Source organism: Triplophysa rosa, linkage group LG1 (assembly GCF_024868665.1).
Source record: "Triplophysa rosa linkage group LG1, Trosa_1v2, whole genome shotgun sequence".
NCBI classification, from domain to species: domain Eukaryota; kingdom Metazoa; phylum Chordata; class Actinopteri; order Cypriniformes; family Nemacheilidae; genus Triplophysa; species Triplophysa rosa.
The window spans coordinates 1,051,623-1,074,853 of NC_079890.1; the positions used below are offsets into that span (position 1 = coordinate 1,051,623).

The window sequence follows — 23,231 nt, forward strand, 5'->3', positions numbered from 1 at the left end:
TGATGCGTGCTTAAAAGCTCCAGGGCCGAGGGGGTTACGCGGGTGGCCAGAAGTGCACTTGTTGTCTCGATGGATGGAGTTCGTTTAATGGGGCTTTTTGTTTCGCCAAGATATCGTTTGAGTCATTCTGATGATTGTTCTTATTAACATTATTGTAACACTTTGCTAAAGGTATACATGTGTGTTGTAACACAATGCTGTGTTATCGGGTACACAAAACAGAGATGCTAGAGCAAAGCCAGAGAACGAGAATTTTGGGGTCTTCTTTACATAAAACTTTCATATGATTTTTATAGACGGTTTCAGCGGCAACAACCTAAACAATCGGTGTGTGGCCCAGTTGAGTAGTTTTGATTTAATACAATTAATATAAAGTAAATGATGTTCTAACCAAACACAGATCGGAAGTTAACGTTAGGCCAGACTTGTGTGTCTGGTGAAATGTGTCGTCTAAGCCAAGGCGACACACTCACACAAATCAAACAAAGTCTTACGCAGAAGGTCGACCTCAAAGATGAGCGGAAAAACATGAGAAATTCTTCGGTCAGACTTCATTAAATGAGCATTGTCCATTCTTGTGACACCAGGATTTGAAAGCGTCACATATGGAAGCCCACAAAGTTATTCCTTTAATAGAGTCATTTCTATTCACTTTTTTAGTGAGCAAGCGATGCAAAAAAAACTCACTTTCTTAGTTTTCCAGTATAATTATCTGAACATCATTACAACATGATCATTCTTAAGAAAATATATGTCTGGATTCCGGAGAAATCTAATTGAATTTTGCTTTGTTTTTTGTAAAAAGAATTTCATTTAAAAAGCAGCTTTTTTTAGACATGAATGCTTATGTTGTTTCTTAACTGAACATCTTGTTTTAAGGAAAACCAAGACCAACCTGAATAAGAATATACTTTATTTCATACAGTTTATTTTATTTTATTTTATACTACTTATTGTATGTTATACAATTTGTTCTATTTTATACAATTTCTTAATTTTTTTACTATTATTTTACTTTTTTTGTTTTTATTTTATTGTACTGGACTAGTATTCAAAAAGGAAAGTATTTAATATGACTGAAAAAACTGTTGCTGCCCCATCATTTCTATCAGGCCACCCATCCAGTCTTAATGCCCCCCCTCCGTCCACCCCCATGAAGAAAAGATGCCAGTCATTTTAATTGGCACCCTGGAGTTGATTGTCCCGGAGCAGCACAGGAGAGAGAGAGGGGGAACTACACATGTGGTCCACAGTTTCCTAAAAAATAAATGTGCCGCCCCATCGGCTCGAGACAGGGCTGAAGGTTTTCATCTAGAAGAACAGGATACACCTCTACTTCGACAAGTCTGTTCTTCAGAATATCAAAAGAATGCATTTTTAACCTACAAAAAATATATACTTAAATTGTTAAAGGACACGGAGGGTCTTGTGCGAATCTCAACATTAGAAATCAATCAAAACCCTCACTTAAATCATGTCTATGACCGTAATAAATACGGCAATGTCTGGTTTTTATGAAGACTGGAGGGATTTTGTGTAAGAGCGAATTATCATCATCTGGAAGGTCATAAGAAAAACACAGGAGAGAGAGAGAAGTACGTAGACATATATTTATATGCATATGAATAAAAACACATGTACATATTTGTACAATATGTCGGCTTTTTTAGCCCAACAATGAGAAAGGCTGTTTTGCCACAGAACACAAAGAAACTTTTCTTAAATAAGTGCAAATAGTTAATGAGACCAAGAATTGTAAAGCATTTATCATTTTTCCATTCATTTTTTTCAAGATCACATAATACAACATGAAAACACTGTGCAAAGAATCATCAAATATGTACATACTGTTTAAGTGTTTTCTTTATTTGTTAGGAGCTGGTGCCATGATTTCTTTTCATATTAGCTTCTGACACGCAAAAAAAAACAGCTTATGGCTTTCTCACACGTAATCTTTGACCACTGACCCTTTTAAAAATGCAAGGCAACGTGGACGTGAGAGCAAACAAATGCCACACAAACAGTAAACTGACGTTACAGTGAAATGGTTTACAATCATGTCTGTGGCAATGTCAAAAAAAACATGTTGAAAGGTGTAAAGTGTGTTTGACTCGGCATTGGTAAATTTCAGTAATCCAATTGGGTTTAAATAGCTATTCAAACTGAATTGTAATAGAAAATAACCACCGTAATGACACTATTCAGCACAGGCTTGCAGTGAAAACCAAAACCATTTTCAAGCGTTTTTCTTCCCCGGAAGTACTAGCAGAGTATTGTTCCAGTATTACAAAAAGTACAATGTTTATGTCGCTGTCAGGTCGGTGTACAAGTGGATCTGCGGCGCTTTCAAAATGTTGTTTCGAGCAGCTGACAGACTCGCATTGTCTCGACCGTTTTTTATTTTGTGGCATCATAATTTCAGTCATTTCATTTGGCGATGCTGTTGTCACACGTCTACTACACCTCGGAGTGCAGAACACTACAAGCATGAGCTATTTTTTCATTGAATCAATGTAGCATAACCTAAACACACTTTAAAAATGTCTTTCCCCGCGTCCAAATTCACATACAGTTAGCCATCCTAAATAGTTTCTGAAATTACAATAAGTACGTCCCAGATTGTAGTATGCAGTATAAAGTGAGTATGCTTTCATTTACTGAAAATGAGAAGAATACACTACTTATATTCTTTTACATAACAAAACAGTATGCACTTTAAGGGCGAAGCGTAAGTAGGCGAATTGGGACGCAGCATTTGACTTTCTTTCAAGCAGCAAAAACTGTCAAAAAACTAGTTGATATGTATGGTAGCATGCGCTTGTGCTGGCAGAAGACAAAGAACCTAAAGTGCATCGGGTTCAAGGTACAGAAAGACCGCAGATTGAGTCGTACAGTAAAACTACAGTCATTTACGACTACGGTCGTAAATCAGCACCAAACTAACCCAACAACTTTACCAAGGACGATGATCATCCTTAACTCAAACCGACAGGAGAACGCAAAAGGTTTGTTCCTAAAACAAATAGACAAAATCACATCCTATCTGCATAGAAAGCATTTCAAATCCCAGGCAACACACAAACTGATCAAATCAAATGTGTAGTTTGAATGCACTTTAAATCAGTTTAGATAAAAGCGTCTGATGAATGCAAAATTGGAAATGTTTTGAAAGAAACCGTATGGCTGCACTGAATGGCGAGTATAATGTATTCTACGAGCCCGTGGAACTGATTCAATGCATGTTCAGTCATTCATTTAGCATAAAGATGTTGAAAACTGCTGCTGAATGACTCAAAACGACTGGAAGTCCTTCTCGGAAGTCAATGTTATGAGCCGTTTGTGTCAATTACATTAGGGAATGTCAGGTTAACTGGTGACAAACAGGTTTCTGAGCCAATGAGAGCGACATGTGCAACGTGCCTCAAACTGAATTTGCTATGAAGAGACTATAAAGACATTTTAAACGGGTCTGGCCTTGACAAGAAACACATTTATAATATATATTCATTAAACAGATTCATTAGATTTATATTAATTTATGGGTAGCACATTTACGTATTAAAGCTGCCGACGGCTCTAAATGGATCAAGATTCACTACTCCTGAACTTTCGTGGAACTGATTTGATGGTTTGTCTACCATCACCAATCTCCGGTGAGAATGAAAGTTTGTCAGTGCTTTCTGTGCGCTTACACTTTCATAAGGACACACAGTAATATAGACAAAAACCTCTCCCATTTAGAGCAGCATGAACACGCATCACAAGGAAGGGTCAAACAGAACATTGACATCATTTTTTTCGTCCATTTTCATTTTTTTTAAACACCCATTCGGATAACTTAAATCATTTCAACTTTTACAGTAACATAGATTTTTCCGACGAATTTGCTTTCTGCGCCACACTTCAAAATGGAAGGAAACAGTGTAGTTGTGTGAACGAGACTTCCAGTCAGGTATACTAAATGGAGTGATGCTAAATTACAAGGCATCATCCTTCAACTCTCACAACGCTCCACACGAAAGATGGAGTCTAACTGGCCGTTTCCACACATTTGGTTGTAGGCACTAGCGCAAGAGCAGGACGAATCCGATTTAAAAAATGAAGACTTGTCAACGTCTTTCAATCTCTGTTTGTTGGAGCTTTCGCAAACTAGCGCGCTATCCAACAACAACTGGCTGATCACGGCACAGGTGAGACCCCTGAGACAGGCAGATGCCGACGGGAGGGAACGCTTTTAGGAAACCGTCTTCTTACCACCTAGCTCCCCATCTTTCCTCTCTATCCTTGTGTAGGGCTCAAACGCTGACGACCCGCACCCATATCCGGAAGGCAGTTCGTGATGGGCACCGCCCAAAAGAGGCATGGTAAAGCAAAGCGAGGGAGGTGGTAACCCCAGGTGCGGCGAAGGCGGAGTGCCCCCCAACGAAGACAGCGACAGTCCAAACGTCCCACCGCCACCCGCCACGGCCCCGGGCGGTGTGGTGGTGCTACTCACCCCGGAGGAAGTGGACACAGATGGGCTTCCGAGGAGAGAGCCATTGCCTGGGTGGGGGTGTGCCAACAACGGATTGGGTGGAGGGGCCGTGACGGACAGGAGTCGCCCTTGCTCCAGGAGGCGCAGAATGTTGCACGTAGCGAGCGATTCAGAGGTGGACGACATCCGCTTGTCCGTGTCCTTGGTCTGGTCCTTCTTCTGTTTGGTGCGGCGGTTTTGAAACCACACTTTCACCTGTGGAACAACATTGAAAAATGTAAGTGAAACCAAACTTACTGCTACAATTCCAAAAAAGAATTCTGTGCCCTAAAGGTTAGTCATTGGTGTCCATTAATGTGCCCTTGCAAGCACCACAAAGTGTCAACCTTTACAATGACAGGCCATCATAAGCGAAGCGTGCTCTGAAATGAAACGTGCAGACCTCGGGATAAAAAGTTCACTGAACTCTGCATGTCCTCGTCCTCCATGTTTAATTGATACAGCGCTACTTTAATGCATGTTCCGAGGGTTGACGGCGGGTCGAAATCAAGATCCGCTCATAAACAGAGAGAAAGTTAGGCCTATGAAAAATTCATCTGATCCTGACCGGAGTTTTATTCTGTCACCTGCTGCTACGCCCAACCCTGGGGACCACGAGGAAGGCCAGCGACAGAGACCCATTTACAACTGTGTGCATGCACGCAAATGCATCAACACATCGTAAGGTCCCAAAAGAGCACATTCACACTCATTTTCTCACTTTTAATGTTTATAGCTTTGAAACACGGCATGATTGAGGTTCCAGTCTCACTTAGGGCACTAACCATGGCCATCGAGCGAAGCACTTAACACTTGTCTGATCTAAGAACACCTGTGCCACTTTTCTCAGCTTTTGGATCTGCTCACATAAATGATTTTTCTGACTAGTGTTCTGTACGTCCATTATATGGCAAATGCTTCAGACGCCTGGACAGATTATTTCTCTCTTTTTGTTTAAGAATGATAGTGGAGGGTCAACGTGAATTAACATTCACAGTTGATTTTTCTTTCTATAATTGGGTACATTTATGCAGAGGCGCTGCTAGGTATTCTGGGCCCAGTGTAAATTTACTCTGGGCCCCGCGATGGCGTTCTGGGGATCCCCCTCAGTCAGTCCACGATCGTGTTTTCCACCTCGTTCCCAGGTCCGTTCGGCACGGAACCCCCACAGAGGCCCCCAAAAGTGCGTGGGCCCTTAGAATCGTCCTAACCGTCCACCCCCTTACTCCACCCCTGTATTTGTGGAAAAAACTCATTTGGAAACAAAATGCCAGTGGGACTTGATTGCTTAATTAGGAATTGATTGGATTGTGAAAATTAGGCATTCTGTGAAGGAGAAGTTGATTTTGGAAGACAAGTCCCTGCCTTGAATACCATGGTTGGTTCAAAACCAACGCGACCTTATGTTGTGTTCATGCCATGTCAGAATTACAAAAATCATGAGATTCTGACTTGTAAAGAGTATTTCTGTGCTTGTCGTAATAACGCAAAGTCTAAATTTTCCAAAAGCTCTGACATGGACCACAGTGAAGTCATGCGAAAACGTTCAAATTGGCACCAAATTACAACAGTAAAACGCAGATAAGTTTAGTTTAAAAATTCATAGAATGTCTTTTGTCAATTGAGACGAATGTTTAAATGTTAAATTAACATGAACAAACAAAAAATACAGTGTGTTGTCAATGAAACAACTGATTATTCTTGATAATGACTTGAACATGTCCGAGTGGAACATCACGGGTCGTCGTCTCGTAATTACAGTAACGATACAAACTTGTCATCAAAATGTTGTAACTTTGGTATTCCTGAAGATCTGTGACAAAAATTCCTGAAGATTTGTAACTTCAGACAAAATGGCAAGTGCCACAATATGACCAGGAATGTGTGTTTTGTAAACAGTGTCTGAACAGTGTTTCGGTGCTTCTACAAATGAATATGACCAAAGTGTTCGAACATTATTCTCAAGGCTTAACCATGAGGTCTTTATTGTTGACGTGTAATGTAAACATCCATGACAATTCAATCACACAATAAAAAATGTCTTTTATAAACACATGGAAAACTTGAAAACCATTACAAACCCAGCAAGTCTCTTATATCTGAACAGGAGCCTAACCAAACACCAGTTTATCAAGCTGGTGTCTGTACCACTGAGATCATGGACCCGGCGTGACCATTGGTGTGAGGAAAATGAGATTGAGATGAGATCCCAAACACCTATTAATCCAGATGGCCGAATGCATGCATCTATATGATCTCATCTTGTATTCTTTTATAGCTTTAATTTTTTATCATGCATCTCATTCTCTACTGTATATCTGTGCAAAAGCCTCACGCGTACGTTTTTCTACGTTTGTACACTTTTCACATCACAGAACTCTGCCCGAGAAAAGCGTTGAGCTTTATAGAGTCTTTTCAGAGAATAAATTTAAAAAGTAAGTGAAAATATGGGATTTGAGGAGAGAAAGGCGAGAGCAAATCTCCTCCATTGTACATCTAGACTATTGGAATGAAATCCCTGTTAATAAGATCGAGGGTTCATAGCTGGGGCACAGATTACTAAACACAGGATCTGAGTGACCTGGATTTGCTCCCTGGCCCACGGCATCTCAGTCCACTCCACTTTCAGCATACTCCACTAAACATACTATAAATCAACACTACACTTCACTAGAGAGCAGAACATCCTCTTATATTCCAACTTGTCAGACATCGGTCTCTCAACGAAAACGGGAAATGACTTGAATACTGTCCGAACAAACCACCAACTCACTAAAGACTTCTCAACAGAGAGAAAAAGTGACAGAGAGAGAGAGAGAGAGAAAGAGAGATTTGTAGATATGTAGATAGAAATACCTCATTCTAAGGTAACAGAACACTTCATTATGTAAGGTCTTTGCACACCTTTGAACACATAATTATGGATATTATATTGCATTTCTGTCATTTAGATCCTCCAAAAAATGACACACTGGACCTTTAAGTACTTTTTAACTTCAATTTTTACGCGAGTCCACCAAACCTGTGAACACTGAAACAACTTTTTTTTTCAAAATTGATCATTTCAAAATACTTTAAATAGACAAATAATAAAAAAAATAATTTCCTGAAAAATCTGTGAATTTGGGGTTTCCGAGGTTTCGGAAGGACGGTGACGATATTTTTACTGTACATAATAAAACCACAGTAACCACAAATTTTCTATAATCTTATTATAGTAACCATAGCTTAACTCTTTTGGTATTAAACGATACCATGTTTAAACGATGGTAATAAAGGTTAATCAATCAGCCAAAAACCTTAGTTACTACATTTTTATTATAATAAAACTATGTTTACTATACTTTTACTGTTTTTTTAAGGGAAGTAGGTCCCTTGTGGTATCTCACAGTTCACTAAACAATTCAGTGCTATACGTAAGCATTAAATTGTGACTATTTAACAACTTTGAAAACATCCTTCTAAAGGCAGCAGTGAAGTCATCCCATGGTCTGGCGTTTCAGCAGCTCTTTAAACATTATCTTCCTGCGCTTTCTGCATCAGCACCATCTGTGTATGGCATTCCACTACATTAAAACATGCCACTAATGGTCTCTAAACTCTAATCGTTTATGCAGGTAAAACCTCTATCGAGGCACACGCTGATCTTTCTGACACTTTCATTGACCTCATCCACAAGCCAAACTGTCCTTTAACTGCCCTGTTGATCCCACACATGTGATAATAACGTGAAAAACAACGAAGGTTATCTGATGAAGGTACCTCCTCCTCCTCCTCTTTAAAGAGCTTGTGCCTCATTAATCTCACGCATCTTTACAGGAGTTTTCATTTAGCCGATGCCTGAGTCGATGTCTTTACAAACTCTCTCGGCACGTATGTCGTGACATATGGCGTGAAGGGAACGCATGTACGCATGTTAGGTGTTGTGCGTGCATTCTGTAACATATAGTTACAGATCTCACATTTAAAATAAAGTGTCGACCCATTATCAGATTTGTGCGGGATTTTTTTTAAATCCATAAAATGTACAATTAAAAGTATACTGTAAAAATAACTGTAAAAAAACGGGTAACATTGCGGCCAGAAAAATAAAGTAAAATAACATTTTTTGCAAAGTGAGTTCTGTAAAGTTTTCAGTCGCATTTTTACCGCATTTTAAAAAATCTGAGAATTCTGTCAAATAAAACTGTAAAATTCCATAAAATTACAACGTATTTGTATGAACTGAATGAACTGGAAATGTACTTTTTTATTTCTAAATGTCTCAGGGGTCTCACACATTTAGAAATTGCCATGAGATTTTGGCTGTTAAATATTATATGAGGTGGTAAATTCGTATGAATTTGTGAATTCGTCATTTGTTCGTTTTAGTCCAATTCATTTTCAACGCAGTGATAAGGTTTAGAGGTGGGCTTTTGCTAATAATTACGGTTTTGTATGATTTACTTGCACAAAATTGTGAGAATTACTAAAATAGTTACAAAACGTCGGCAGTTGAAAGTGGTTGATGTTTGTTTGATGTCACCCAAACCAGAGGAGATGGAACCTGTTTTCTCCCCCTTTATAAGACACTTTCTTTAAAATCATCCATAGATAGCAAAGATTTGACTTTTAAGTCATTTTATTTTTTACATCCACGGATGATGTACTATACCATCATGGCACAGTTCGGATTATTCCTGTACATCATTACATGCCCAGCATCATCTCATTTAAACACGACTCTCCTCTTCTTGACTTCATCATTCTACCCGTCGTTTACCTTCATAACCCTCTGCCCTTAGCCCTGGTTTTGTCGAAACACATGCCCGCGCAGGTTCATCCAGGGGTCAACAACCCAGTCTTACCGCATGGCTGGTAGACACGGCTCTATAATCCTCCTTACGGCAAAAGCACTCGGACTATTATTAGTTCCCATCCTCCAGCTCTAGCGCGCGGCTCGTGTGCAAATGTGATCAGGCAATTAGGTTTGCCGTCGTAATGGATTCAACCAGCGCGGAACTGAAGAGCCCCTAGTGGTAACACGGTCCGGGAATGTAAGGTGACTGCTTACTGCCCCAAGAGTTCGAGTTTCTAGGATATTCTGGAGCCTCGAGATGGCTGTATTTAGGTCGCGTCCCAACACCCTGAACGCCAATGCATCATCATTTGAGATGAAGTTGTTCGCTAAAGTTTTTCAACTCCGTGTGGATTTACCCATCACTTCACCATCAACACAAGCATAAAGAGCTGTTTTTTCTGAAAATCATCGAGTCGAGTTCATTTCATTTTATTCAGTATTTATATCTATAATTTGTACACATCAGTGAAATCAAACATTTTATCTGATAACACAGAAAACAATTATGTTCATTTTTATAGCCAGTTATATGTAACAAAATATCTAATAAACCCTTACGGTAATAATAACTGTAACTACGGCCATATAAAGCCTAAATGTTACAGTCATTTTACCTTTATTAGTTTAGATTATAAAGGAAAGTGTTTTCAGTTTAGCACTAAAAAGAAGTGGATATTATTGTGAAATATCTGCCTTTCGGTCACACTATTATAACACAATAATCAGTCTTCTCCTTCAGACTGACTGAAGTCTCTGTATTTGTCAAACTCTTGTGTTTTAGGTTCTTTCATTTTTTTTAGGGCCTTTCACAGTTTCCAGTCATCCTCTCATCGCACGTGTCTGATTCAGACTTGCTGTCTGGCTGCAGTAAAGAACAATGCACAACAAAAGCAACAGTTAGGTCACAAGCGCCGTCTGCCTATCCGTCACTGGTCAAAAGTTTGGTTTCACCTATTCTTTTTTCACATTTAAAAAAAAAAAATATATATATATATATATATATATATATATATATATATACATAAACTAAAATATTAAAACTATACTGTAAAACGTCAGTTCAATCAATTTGGTTTCACAAATCAATGGAATCATTTCACATTTTGTCATTTTAATGTAAATGTTTACATTATTTCACCTCATCCAGATAAGTTAGGCTTATTATTCAAGTTACACCAACTCAACAAGTTGAAATGACACTTTAATTCTACTTAAAAACCTACATTTTTGACATGCGCTTTGCCTGTAACGTATAAAAATTAGGGCTGTCAAAAGATGAATCGCGATTAATCGCATCCAGAATAAAAGTTTGTGTTTACATAATATTTATCTGTTTACTGTGCATAATAATTTTGCATTTATAAATACAAACACATACACATGAATACATATTTAGGAAATATTTACATGCATTTATTTATATTTACCAATAATTGATATATAAATTATATATAAATGTTTATTAATATTTAGATTTTTCTTAAATATATGCATGGATGTGTATGTGTTAATAAATACAAAATTATTATGCACAGTAAACAGATAAATATTATGTAAACACAAACTTTTATTCTGGATGTGATTAATCGCGATTAATCTTTTGACAGCCCTAATAAAAATATATGTTTTTCAAGGTCTCACACTGTGAAATCTATTCTGAGCTTCTTTAGTTACCTATTCAGTCCAAGTCACTTATTTCAAAACGTCTAAAGTTTTACTTTTGTAAAGAAAGTAATTGGAATATTGGCATACTAATGGTTTTAGTAATTCCAAAGCATGTGTCTTCAGACCAAAGGATTCATAAAAGATTATGAGGGACATTTTAGTCAAGTGATCTTCACTTTTGACAATATACGTCTAACACAACATTATAAACAAGAGTTCAACAGCCGGTAGCTAGACTACATAGTTACAAACAGAAACTTCCTACAGTTTTGCAACAGAATGGCGCAATGTGTTAAATATGCCACACACACGTCACATGACCATGCAAACTATTCACACATGCTCAAATTCGGTTTACACCATCAATTTAATCGATACGTGACTTGATTTTTAATGATTAATCTCTATGCTATCTCAGTCCATACAAGCTTAAACCTAAGTCAAGGTTAACATGTGTGTGCATTCATTACTCCCAAGTTGGCAAACACTGATCATTGCCCATTCTTTAACAGTCTGAATGCGATTTAAGCTCATTGTCAAGGCAAAGGCATTTATTGGCAAGCATCGACCACTTTGTCCTTGAGCAAGAGAAAGTTGATCAAAACAAAGACAACTATAGGATTTACTTAACTTTTTTGTAAACAAGTTTTTTTAATACATTTTACACAAAAAAATTGAAAGTTTTTCTTACACAGTTTTTCTAAAGTAAATAATTGTACTTATTTTTTGTGTCAAGTTTTTGCACACAGCTTTTTTGGGGTAAAATTTACTTTTAAAAAATCTGTGCACATTTTGCGCAAATTTACACAGAAAATTTAAGTCAATCATTTAAAGCGCTCGTGCAAGTGGAGTTCGTGCATGCTCATATGAAAGATAAAATCAGTGACTCGACTGAAAAGAGGATAAAAGTGTAAGTATAGCTCTGAATAAAGGCCTGAAGATTCAGTGTGTTGACAACACATCTCAGGTTGGTAGGGCATAAAGCGTATGTGCTCGATGACGTCAGGTGAAGTTTGGGTACCCCGCTCTGTTACGCTGGAGCGGGGAGCCACCTGCTGGGGATGAGACCTGAGGGGGCAACCCGTATTTTAATGGAAACAAATAGGGAATGTTTTGTTCGTTTACGCTTGACTAACGTGAGCCCTCGCTCTTTTACAGCTTCTTTAGAGTCAACGGAACCGTTTAATCATCGCAAACACCTTTACATTTATCAGGGTCATTTGAATCATTTACATTCACGTGCATGTTATGTTCCCTCAATCCGATTTCAACGTGTACTAAAGTCCCTAAAAGTAGCGTGCTATTCATGGTACAGTCATGTATCAGATTTGATTGAATTATTTCCATAGGCCATTCATATAGCACATTTACATGGTATTCCAAACTATTTCGAAAAATGTGATGATTCAACAATGCAGACGCAAAATAAATAAATGGATGGATGATTACATTGACGTTTCACGAGTTATAAATGTTAGGAAAAGCAGGATTGTTTTTTCTTTACTGGGGTTGGGGGGATTTGTGGGTAACAATGGTGAAAAGTAAATTAGGTTTAAAACATGATTTGAACACGTTCTACATTTGAACAATCTCTCTAGTCGATTAATGCTCTGTAATATAAAACATTTAATAATTATCTACGACTGCATAGAGTTTTAAGGCTTTCCATCATTTTTTAAATTTGAGATCAAGTAATGCCTTTTCACAGATTTCACAGTTCTTTCTCACAATAGCCTTCCTATCACTTAAGGTGTCGAAAATAAACAGTTTCGTCCAAAACAACAACTTCACACATTTTGATCCCTCGCAAAATATACACAACTCTATTATATTATTATTATCACAGGAGAAAAAAACACGACGACATTCTGATATTATTGACCACAATATTTCACTATTATTTAATGAGATTATATCATGACGACATATTGTGATTTTTGTTTGAGCTTTATTCATTGCTCACCACTTGTTAAAGAAAATTAAAAACGGCATAAGAAATTGAGTTAGAATAAATCAATTTGACATAATCCTAATAGCTACTTCTTATCATTTGTGAGGCCCATTTCATTGGTATTGGTGCCAATACGCGTTTGTTTTATGGCACCTTTATAGCAACTCAAACGAAATTCAAAATTACACAAATAAAAGTCAAGACACGAAAAATATTAGGCTTTTTTTTACAAGACGACGCTTGCATGATCCAGACTAAATACGACCACCAACACTTCATTGCAGGAGAGTGCATTCTTTATTTGCAGCTACATTTTAAATTGTGTATATAGAGAGAAAAACGTGTACACAAATGGCTGGAATAAAGTAAAATAATAAATTTAGTTCTCCAACTCGGGTCTTCATTGTACATTTTTACATTTTGTGGACAGTTGTGAGCCGCGGAAATTCTACGAGGTTCAATGAATATGAATGAGCATTAGCAATCCGAGTTATACATGTAAATTTTAAAAGCAATTTCATCAAGATGAAAATGGAAAAGCACTTTGTGCTATTGAACACGATTGATTGAATGCCTGATTTTAGACATTTGGCATTTTTGTTTCACAGTTTATCAACGTCTGTTCAAAAAGAAAATACATTTAAGGAAACGAATCATTGGTGTTTTGTAATTAATATTACGTTCTGTTTCGTTACGTTCTGTTAGTTGTAGTTCAAGCTTAATAAACAACTTGTCGCAAAAAATATGGAAAAATGTGGGATTTGGGTGAAAAGTGAGTTTTGACTCAAATCAAAGGATTTTGTCTATTTATCATTTAGGTTAATTACATTTTATTTTATTATTTATATTATTTTTAATAGTATTTAAAATCTCTGCTAAAGAGTTGTCAAATACCTTGTTGGTGTTAAATGACAGTTTAATGCCACACACAATATAACCAGAGGCAAAAAAAACCTATTTGCACGTTTCGAAACGTGGTTGCCAGGTATAGACCACATCGGATGACGTAAACAACGCTGGTCCAGAAGAACTAGCAGTTTCAGTTTTTTGACGCTATACACAAATAAAACAAAATAAAACCAACAGAACATTTGTAGGTTATATATAAATACTTAATTATGTATGTACAAACCGGAAGTGCCTCTGGTCTTTACATCCTGCTAAGTGGTCTATACCCCACATAGCCTACAGAACGCATAACTATGCCACACCTAAACAAAATGCTATGAGCGTTCGTTACTTTCCATCTGAGTTTCCCATTAGGCTATTCACTTTAAGCTGCCAGAACGCGTTTGGGGTTGTCTTTTTTTTTTAATGCAAGATTCTTAAAATGGGTAGGAAGTGTGTGGAGACGTGTTTTTGCACAAAATCAAGACGTTCACATAGAAATCGTTCACAGTACGCCAATTGATCGCAGAAGATCGCGTAAACCCTGTAAACCTCCATGGCCAGTGAAAGAGTCCTATCTTCAATAAAGCTTTTCGCGTCATTTAAACATAGTTGTAAAAGGGTTATATTAAATTTCATTACAATGTACATTGCAAAAATGTACACGCATTTACAATAGGCCTATGTAATTTTGCTGTAACAGAAAAAAGAAGGATATAAATTCATAAGAAAAAACGTCAATAATAACGGTACGAATTATTACCGGTTTCTGTATCTGAATAATATCCTCAATAAAAAAGCCAAAGACTGTTCTATTGTGTGGAAAGGCACCTAGGAACTGGAACATTCCGCGTAGATTTTCCTTGGGTCCCTCTAAAAATGTCCAGCCGACGATTAAAAAAAGTTAACAATGATAATAACAGTAATAATAATTAAACAGTAAAAGAGATGAAAATGAAATAATTAATCAAAAAAACATTGTATAAACTTTACGGTCAACAATGCTAGCTTTTCCATGTTTTCTTGTTTACTCAACAGATGTCATTTACTCAATATTAGGCTACAAAAACGTATTTTTGCTGGATCAAAGTATTAACATTGTTTGGCCTTATTTTAGTTTAATTAATTAATTTAATGAATTAATGTTTTCAAAATCACTACTAGGCCATGTTTTGGACTTTTAATCATAACTTATCAAAACTGTACTAGGCTATAATTACTTTTATTATCTTTCTCACTTATCTGCTTAACAAACAGAGAATCCCGTTCTTTGAGATGGAAAATGACAAGGCTTAAGCGTGTTCATTTGGTATTTTCTACATCAATACTGAACTCAACATGGCGCCCCTAGTGTCGTATACCTTTAAACAATCTTCCTCCAAGAGAAACTTAAGGCACCAATTGTCATTAGCCGTATCTTAAGTAGATTAAAACGCATACATGTACCATTTTACACGAAAAACAAAAGATGCTTGTTTGGTTTAAGGTAAAACTTTGTGTGTGTGTGTTCATGTTTGTATATCCCGGTGAGGACCTAAACCTGAATACACACCAACACATGGGGACTCGTGTCACTGTGGGGACCAAAATTGAGGTCCTCATGGGCACAAAAGCTAATAAATTGTACACAACAATATTTTTTAAAAATCTAAAATTGCAAAAAGTGTTCTATGATCTTTAGGTTTAGGGGTTGGGTTAGGGATAGGGGATAGAATATACAGTGACCCTGGATCACAAAACCAGTCTTAAGTAGCACAGAAACATTTTTAGTAAAAGACAAAAATACATTGTGTGGGTCAAAATTATCGATTTTTCTTTTATGCCAAAAATCATTAGGATATTAAGTAAAGATCATGTTCCACGTCACGTTTGTACAGTATAAAAACATTACGCCTATGGACTGTCCCCACGGAGATAGTAAACCAGACGTGTGTGTGTGTGCGTGCGTGCGTGCGTGCGTGCTTGCGTGGGTGCGTGCGTGCGTGCGTGCGTGCGTGCGTGCGTGGGTGCGTGCGTGCGTGCGTGTGTGTGTCTGCCACATATACAAACACGTGTAGCTCATGAAATGGCTCTATTAGGCTTTATTAAATCCTCCACTTTTAAAACCATTTTCTAAACTGCTGCAAAAACAATTTGCGTTATTGAATGAGGTCAGTTTATCTGTTCAGGTGATGATTCACAATAAAATAAATATGGTATCCTCCATCTGTTTTCCAACACCTTTCTGTTGGTTCAGGAAGAGCCCACTTTCTAACGAAATGAAATTGCTTTGAAATTACAAAATCATTTTAAGTAATAGAAATGTATGTATTGAACTAAATTTTGAGTTTTAAGAAACGGGTGTTTATTATTTTGCCTGTCCACCCTAATATTGTGCATCAGACTATATGAAACGAAATTTATAAGATGGGCTTGCATTCTTCTCTCTGTATGATATTCTGTATTTCTGAGACATTTCTACATGAACCTAACATCTAAGCAATTGATCAAACTTGTAAACAAATCGCGACAACGACTTGAAGAAGTAACCAACTGACCGTCCGTAAATGACATGTCCCTGATGTCCGGGTCTTTATTTCTTCACGTCATGATAAAGGAAAGCCCCGCCCACTAACGCCCACTGTGTGAATACTAATTATGAGCATTGTGTCCATAACAATGCAGGCTGACATGCAGCATTTGCTGACAAAAGCTGGAGAACTCTCACGCATGATTTGACGTCTATACATTCGTTATATTTTTGCCACTTTGCTACACCAACTTGACTGTAATCTGTTGCTGTTCCTTCTGCCAAAAACACACATTATTCCTTTATTTATCTGTCAGCTCGTTTCAAATGGACAAATCTCGAAATAAATTAGGACATCGCTGGGATTTTAAACAGAAATATTTATCTTGCATTGACTTCTTTAATGCTTCTAACATTTCAAATTACGTTCGGTCAAGTAAAATCGTGTTTGTTGTGTCTCTTTCTTTTTCATGAACAGCACGTAAAATATTTACATAATCCACAATTACGCGTTTGTGTGAAGATGAAAAAAATAAGGACCATTTGAAAAATGCTACTTTTACGCTAATGCAGTAATACAGACAGCATCCCGAGACGATTTAGAGCCAATCTGTATATTATTGTATTTATAATAGATTGCTACAGATACACAAACACATGCAACTACCCTACACACAACACCCAGCGCCCTATACGACAATTCTACAGAGACAAATGTAAGGAAATGCTTGATAAATCGATAACACACATATGATGATGTCTGAAAGAAATTAACAATGAACCATGCTAAATAATCAGATAAGAACAACAAAACGCATTATTGTTATCTAACAAACACATTAGGCTACACTACAAAGGCTCCCTAAAGGTTTTTGGTCGGGCTGTAACTTTTTTACATTCACTGAAAGTTTGTTGCACTAAAGTGTTTTTGTAGGTTTATTAAAGGACTATTAAAACGTACGAAAGAAATTCTTCTTAGAGGAAGTTTTGACTGAAAGGTTCTTTGGGGGACCAAAATTGGTTCTTCAACTGCACAGCGTCTTTATTTAAAAGGGAGTATTGGTGACTAACATGTATATAAAATATATTTAAATAAAAAAGATTTCTAAATAGTTAAACTAAAAATAAATGGACCGAAATGATACCTGAGTTTCTGAGAGGTTCAGCTGTCTGGCGAGCTCAGTGCGCTCGCGCCCCACCACGTACTGACAGCGCTGGAACTCGAGCTCGAGACGGTACAGCTGCTCCGCTGTGAAGGAGGTGCGTGTGCGCTTCGGCCGGTCCAGGTCCAGACCTTTGGGCAAAACAATCTCCCGAATAGTGCCCTTGGCGTCTGTTTAAGACACACAAAAGAACAAATAAGTAACTTTTCTGATGAATTATAATGCTCTCTCTTTCAGCATGTACCTTAGAAAACCCTTTGTTGGATATTGGTTTTTAATATGTATATAATATTTTTTTGAAGCATACTCCGACTGCATTATTCATATTTTTTTCTTACAAGTTTTTTTACAGTTTAACAACAGGTCTAATAAAGAAGACTTGATTACCTGATTTTTTTGTTTTTGCAATAACAACCGCCTGGGTGTAATACAGCATAGACTGCTGTATATTCCTTTGTAAAAAGCCATAACTTTGAGCAATGTAAAATGGGTGACTTAAAACGGGTGATTTAAGCTTCAATATTGCGTTTTGTAACAATATTACATTGTGTTCAATTGTTCAATACGACAAACATTTTAATTCTACAAACAAAATATTTTTGTTGGCGCATTGGATAAAATCATAATATTTACCTTCATGTTTATCCAAGCAGACCAAAGAAAGAATTATATTTGTCGACAATTACAGTAGATGATTAGTTCAATCAACATGACACATTTGTAATTTAAATCATGACTGAAAAATCTAAGTAATAATATCTTATTTGTATAAATCTTATTTTATATTTGCCCAGACCAAATGATCAAGTAAACCCGCCAGATAATGTCTTGGATATTAAACTTGGTATAATATAAATACATATCTAAAATGCTTTGCTAATTTAAATTCAATCCCATATTAGAAAGTGTTTGTGAATGCTATATGTTCAGCAGACTTCCAGTATGAAATAACGTCTTTTTAGGCTATTTAAAGGGGTGCCTCCACAACTGGGAATTTCTCATCTATAAACTCATATAAAATACCAGTTATTTGTTAATCATTGATTTAAAAAAACTGCATTTCAGCCAAGCGATGCACACCCCATCCATGTGATGAACACGCTCACCAGAACCTATGCACATCCTATTTATTGGTTATTAAGGTAAACAAACATTAGTCATACAAACTGTAGTAGCATTACAATGTTAAAAATGACTGAAAAATAAATGTACATAATTTGACTTAAGCTCAAGACACCTAATACACCTAAATCGATCGTTTTTTTTTCATTTTCACAACTGCTAAACGACTGTTGTTAAACGATATCAAGCACTGACGTAATATTATTAGAATGAGTTTAATTGGCTCCGTTTGTCTAAATGACGTAGTGCAGTATTCATATTTTTGATGACGTCGGTCATAGCTCCACCTATCTAGGTGTCTGCCTGACAACCCAAATTCAGTAATATATCGGTTGGGTTACGTGTAATATTACATTGCCTTTACTGGTATTTATAAATATGAAGCACTAGTGTGTATATGGCGGTATCTTTAAGAATCGATTTTCCCCAGTTTTAAATCGACGGTATAGCCCATCGGCCCATAACACAGACTTGCTGACCCTTCACTGACCCCGGCTGCTCACGAGGGATCCGACGCAATCGACAGCTTTAAAAACAAATAGTGACACCGGGGATTGTGGGCTTAGCCGATCCACGCCAAAACCTCTCACAGTCCAAATGACTGCCTCTACCATTCATCGACACCACGCAACCATTAATAAAGACATTTCTGTGCATGCGCGAATGTAGGTAGGCCTATCATCTTGTACATATGCCGGTAATTCAGTCAACACTTTAAGTACATAAAGGCAAAAGAGTTTTCCAAATTTACCTCGAAAATTTAAGATTGACGTTCCTCTTATGCAATTTCATTAAATAACTGAAAATGCATGTGGTAAATTATATATGTGTGTATATATGAAGAGTTTGGTTCCAAAATGAGAACTTCGTTTTAAAAAAAATCAAAAATCATGTTTTTTATTATGTTAGTTAGCTGTATTGTTTTAGTTATTATGACTTAAATCAAAACAAACCAACTGAAGATTGATTGATATTAATTGGAACGCACAATAAAAAAACTTAAGAACGGAGTTCTCATTTTGGAACCAAACTCTTCATATGTAATCCATGTTGACAGTAAGTAAAATACACTGAGGGCAATATTAGAATAATAGGCTATGCTCTAAATATATTTTGTCTTTCTTCAGGAACACAACAGAAAAGCATAATAAACGCTACCTTAATCATTTGGGGGGTTTAACAAAACGGTTCATTTTACTAAGTTTCATTTGATGGTCTTCAGGTGTAAGTCATTAAACATTATCTAAAATTACGAATTCATATTTGGATTTGCATTCTTTTTTATTTATTAACGTTAACTTCCTATTATTTGTTTATTTATTTTGTAAACCGTTTTTTAGCTATTGCAAATTCGTTTTCAGAAAGAATAAAAACCTTTTATCTTTATTCTGTAAATAACACTTTCTGTACAATAAAAATGTTTACAATACAGATCTTATTACAAATATTTAGATATTGCCCAATGTATTGAATTTCAAAGAACGTAAGCTTTTTTTAAGAGAAACGTAGCTTTCATTTTTTTAGCCCTGATGTTTCCTGACACACACACACATATATATATATATATATATATATATACTGTAGACTAAATATTCCAACAAACTGAGCTAAACGCTCTGATAGCTTAAAGCCAGAAGTTTGTATGATATTCATAATACCTTTCAATATTTTTAAAAATTGAGCGCATTTAAATTTATGGTTTACGCGGCCTTTTAAACTAATTTACCCACTTCTTTATGTTTACGATCTTGGACATTTATTTTCAAATAATGCACAGAATTGTGTGTTTTTAGTATATTATAGGCATTGTTTGGTCAGATTCAGATTCATCAGATTCTGTGTGAATGTTTCTATAAAATATGTGGAATTCGAATTTGTAGCTAATAATCTTTATATGGCCTTTTTAATTATAATCATCACAGGAAAAGCACACTGACAGTAATAATGTATTCCATTTTCGTTTCCCCTAAACACATTGACTATTTTAAAAGAGAAGTGGTTAATAAAACAGCAGTAAACATTTTATTGGAGTAAAACACTGACTCTATTCTCTATTGACTTTCACTCACCTCTGACCAGAATCCTTCGACAGTAGTCGGGATCGACTCCTAAAAGTTTATCGTGTCCATCCTCGCTGGATGAAGTCGGTGTGGACGCCGATGTGCCCGGAGTGTCGCTAGAGATCTGACCAGGTGATCGGTTACCCACATCGGTCCGGCATTTAGAGTCTCTGCCTCGATCACGGCACAACGAATCGGATCCACAATGGTTTCGGTCCTCGGCGATTCCATCGCCCATACTCGTGGTTTGATCAAACATATAATTATATTCAACTTTTCTTTCTGCACACTAAGTTTTCGTGAGCTTTCTTTACGTTTACGAACGTAAATTCTGTCTCCTTTAAAAATCTGGGATTACTCTCAAAAACAGGATATAATTACAATCCAACCACAGAGTCCAACGACCGAACCGAGTTGATGCCCAAGTGTTTGAGCATGATCCGGGATCCGACATCCATACAGGTGCAGAGAGATCTATAGGCTAGAAAAGGGAAGGGGGTTCCGGTTGAGGGAGCCCTATGGGCGAGTGGAAGGACCCTCCTTAGCTATAGGATCGTCCTCAAGCCAAAATGCATTCTGCATATATGCACCAGGATCTATGACCGAGGGACTGGGAGGCGCTTCACTGCTTAACCACGTATGAATAATTCCACAGCGAGCATCGAGCACAGGCAGCTTTCCCTTTTTATCGCATCACTTCAGTAGTCAATTTACTCGTTGACTGCTCGGTTTTTCGTTGCTGCTCTGGGCTGCCGAGCTGTAGCCTAATATTACAGACGCCTAAAAAACTGAGGATTCGGTATTTCTGCAGGAGGAGGGGTTCACTCAAAACATGCTATTATCAAAAGTAAATTAAATGATAAATACGTTTGCCATTTTCTTCGCAAATGAATAAACCGCAGTGTCTGTATTTGCCGTCAAGTGAGCGTACTATGCCAAAAAAGGCATTGGCGTCACTTCCGGGTTGTGATTCTTTCGTTGATTGGCCAACAGAGACGGGTGCGAGCACGAGGAAGTTTAAACGCTGTAGCGGTCAGATGAATCTCAGCAAGATTGCAGACGAAGTTTGTTTTGTTTGCTTCTGGAATTGTTTCGACCACGTTATGCTTAAAGCATAAGTATGAATTCAACAGCGAATGTGATTTTTTAAGGAAAAGAGGTAGGCCAGCTGCTTTGTTTTGCCTCTTGCCGATGCGTAAATGCTAACCTCTGTTTATTTGTGGGAAATCATTTATTTAGATTTCTTGATATTTCGAAATGCATTTTCCCATGTAAGATATGTTATTCCTGCGAAAATTAGCTGTAAAGTCAAGTTGCTAAAAGCATTGTTTTATGGTCGGTACGGAGCAGATAAAGGAAAAAGATTGAGCTCGTTTCAGATGTATCGACACACATTACGTTTGTTGAAAGAATGACAAGCTAATATGCAAAGAGTACCTTCCAATATTTAACAATAAACTGACCCTTATGGAAAATAACCACGGCTTTACGCAAAAAAAAAAAGATTTTACTACAGTTAAAACAAAACAAACCATGGTTACTGTAGTAAAACTATGGCTACCCCAAAATAACCTTGGTTTTAAAAAACATGGGTAGGCTACTGTAGTATAACCGTGGTTATAGTAATCAATCAATGCACCAAAAACGGTTGTACACTTTTACCACAAAAAAAAAAACATGGTTAATTCTCGTGAGGGGAACATAATAAACATGGTGTAGTTTTGGGGGGGTCACTCACAATGTAATAATATAACCATGATGGTTTCTCTGTTTTTAAGTAGGTGTGTCCAAACGTTCGACTCGTTTTGTATTTGTAGCCTATTTACCTCACAACCCGCAGGTGTTCATCTCATCATTGAATTGTTGCCATAATACACCGCAACAGCATTACAGTCTTTTATCAGTGTGCGGTTTTCAGAGGCGTTTATTGTCATTCATGACTCATTATTGAATTCGGCTGCTCAGCACAGCTTAAACCGTGCACGTGATGAATGGAGCTGTCACTCACTATTTTATAGCCACAGTATACTGTCAAGAGACGTTTCATTGTCTTCGGCGCTCTCTGTCCCCATCAGCCCCTTCCTTTACCAAACATTTCCCAAATAAAGCCCAAAAACCTAAAAATACACAAAACGTTCCCTCAAAAGGGGTTAAGGCTAGTCCATTAAAAGCAAAGAAAGTGTTACAACAGCTAGTAGACTCTACTGCATCTAGACCTGTCGATGAAGCGATCTGTCGTGTTCAGTGAGCGGACACAGATGTGAGGAGCGAGCGTCAACTGGAAAACGCGTCGGTCCGGGAGTTTCAAGAGAGAAAGAACTGAAATACGGGAGAAATAACAAAACTGGAGGGTGGCGGGGTGCACGAGAAAAACGGGAGGGTTGACAGGTATGATGCACACCCGTAATGCTTTTTGTAAGGTATGTTTTTTAAAACGACTGATTTAAGCCCTAGTCCTGGTTTAAATTAATCCCTGCCCGGGAAACCGCCCCATAGACAATGTTCCAAGTTCAGATTTGA

General features: G+C 37.2%; 1 protein-coding gene across 1 annotated transcript; it reads right to left on the reverse strand.

Annotated features, from left to right (window-relative positions):
- Positions 1–1,614: 1,614 nt before the first annotated feature.
- On the reverse strand, positions 1,615–21,464 carry vax2 (ventral anterior homeobox 2). Its single transcript, XM_057339690.1, has 3 exons — positions 20,721–21,464; positions 17,512–17,699; positions 1,615–4,729 (listed from the first exon to the last, which is right to left on the reverse strand). The coding sequence occupies exons 1-3, from the start codon at positions 20,968–20,970 to the stop codon at positions 4,235–4,237; spliced, it is 933 nt and encodes a 310-aa protein (XP_057195673.1). The 5' UTR covers positions 20,971–21,464; the 3' UTR covers positions 1,615–4,234.
- Between the last annotated feature and the right edge of the window lie 1,767 nt (positions 21,465–23,231).

Bases quoted from the DNA above. Each gene is read 5' to 3' on its own strand.
- vax2 (XM_057339690.1), bottom strand. From the start codon at position 20,970: ATGTTTGATCAAACCACGAGTATGGGCGATGGAATCGCCGAGGACCGA. The intron at 17,700-20,720 runs GTGAGTGAAAGT...TGTCTTAAACAG, and splicing joins TCGAAGGATTCTGGTCAGAG to ACGCCAAGGGCACTATTCGG. The intron at 4,730-17,511 runs GTATCATTTCGG...GTTGTTCCACAG, and splicing joins TGAACCTCTCAGAAACTCAG to GTGAAAGTGTGGTTTCAAAA.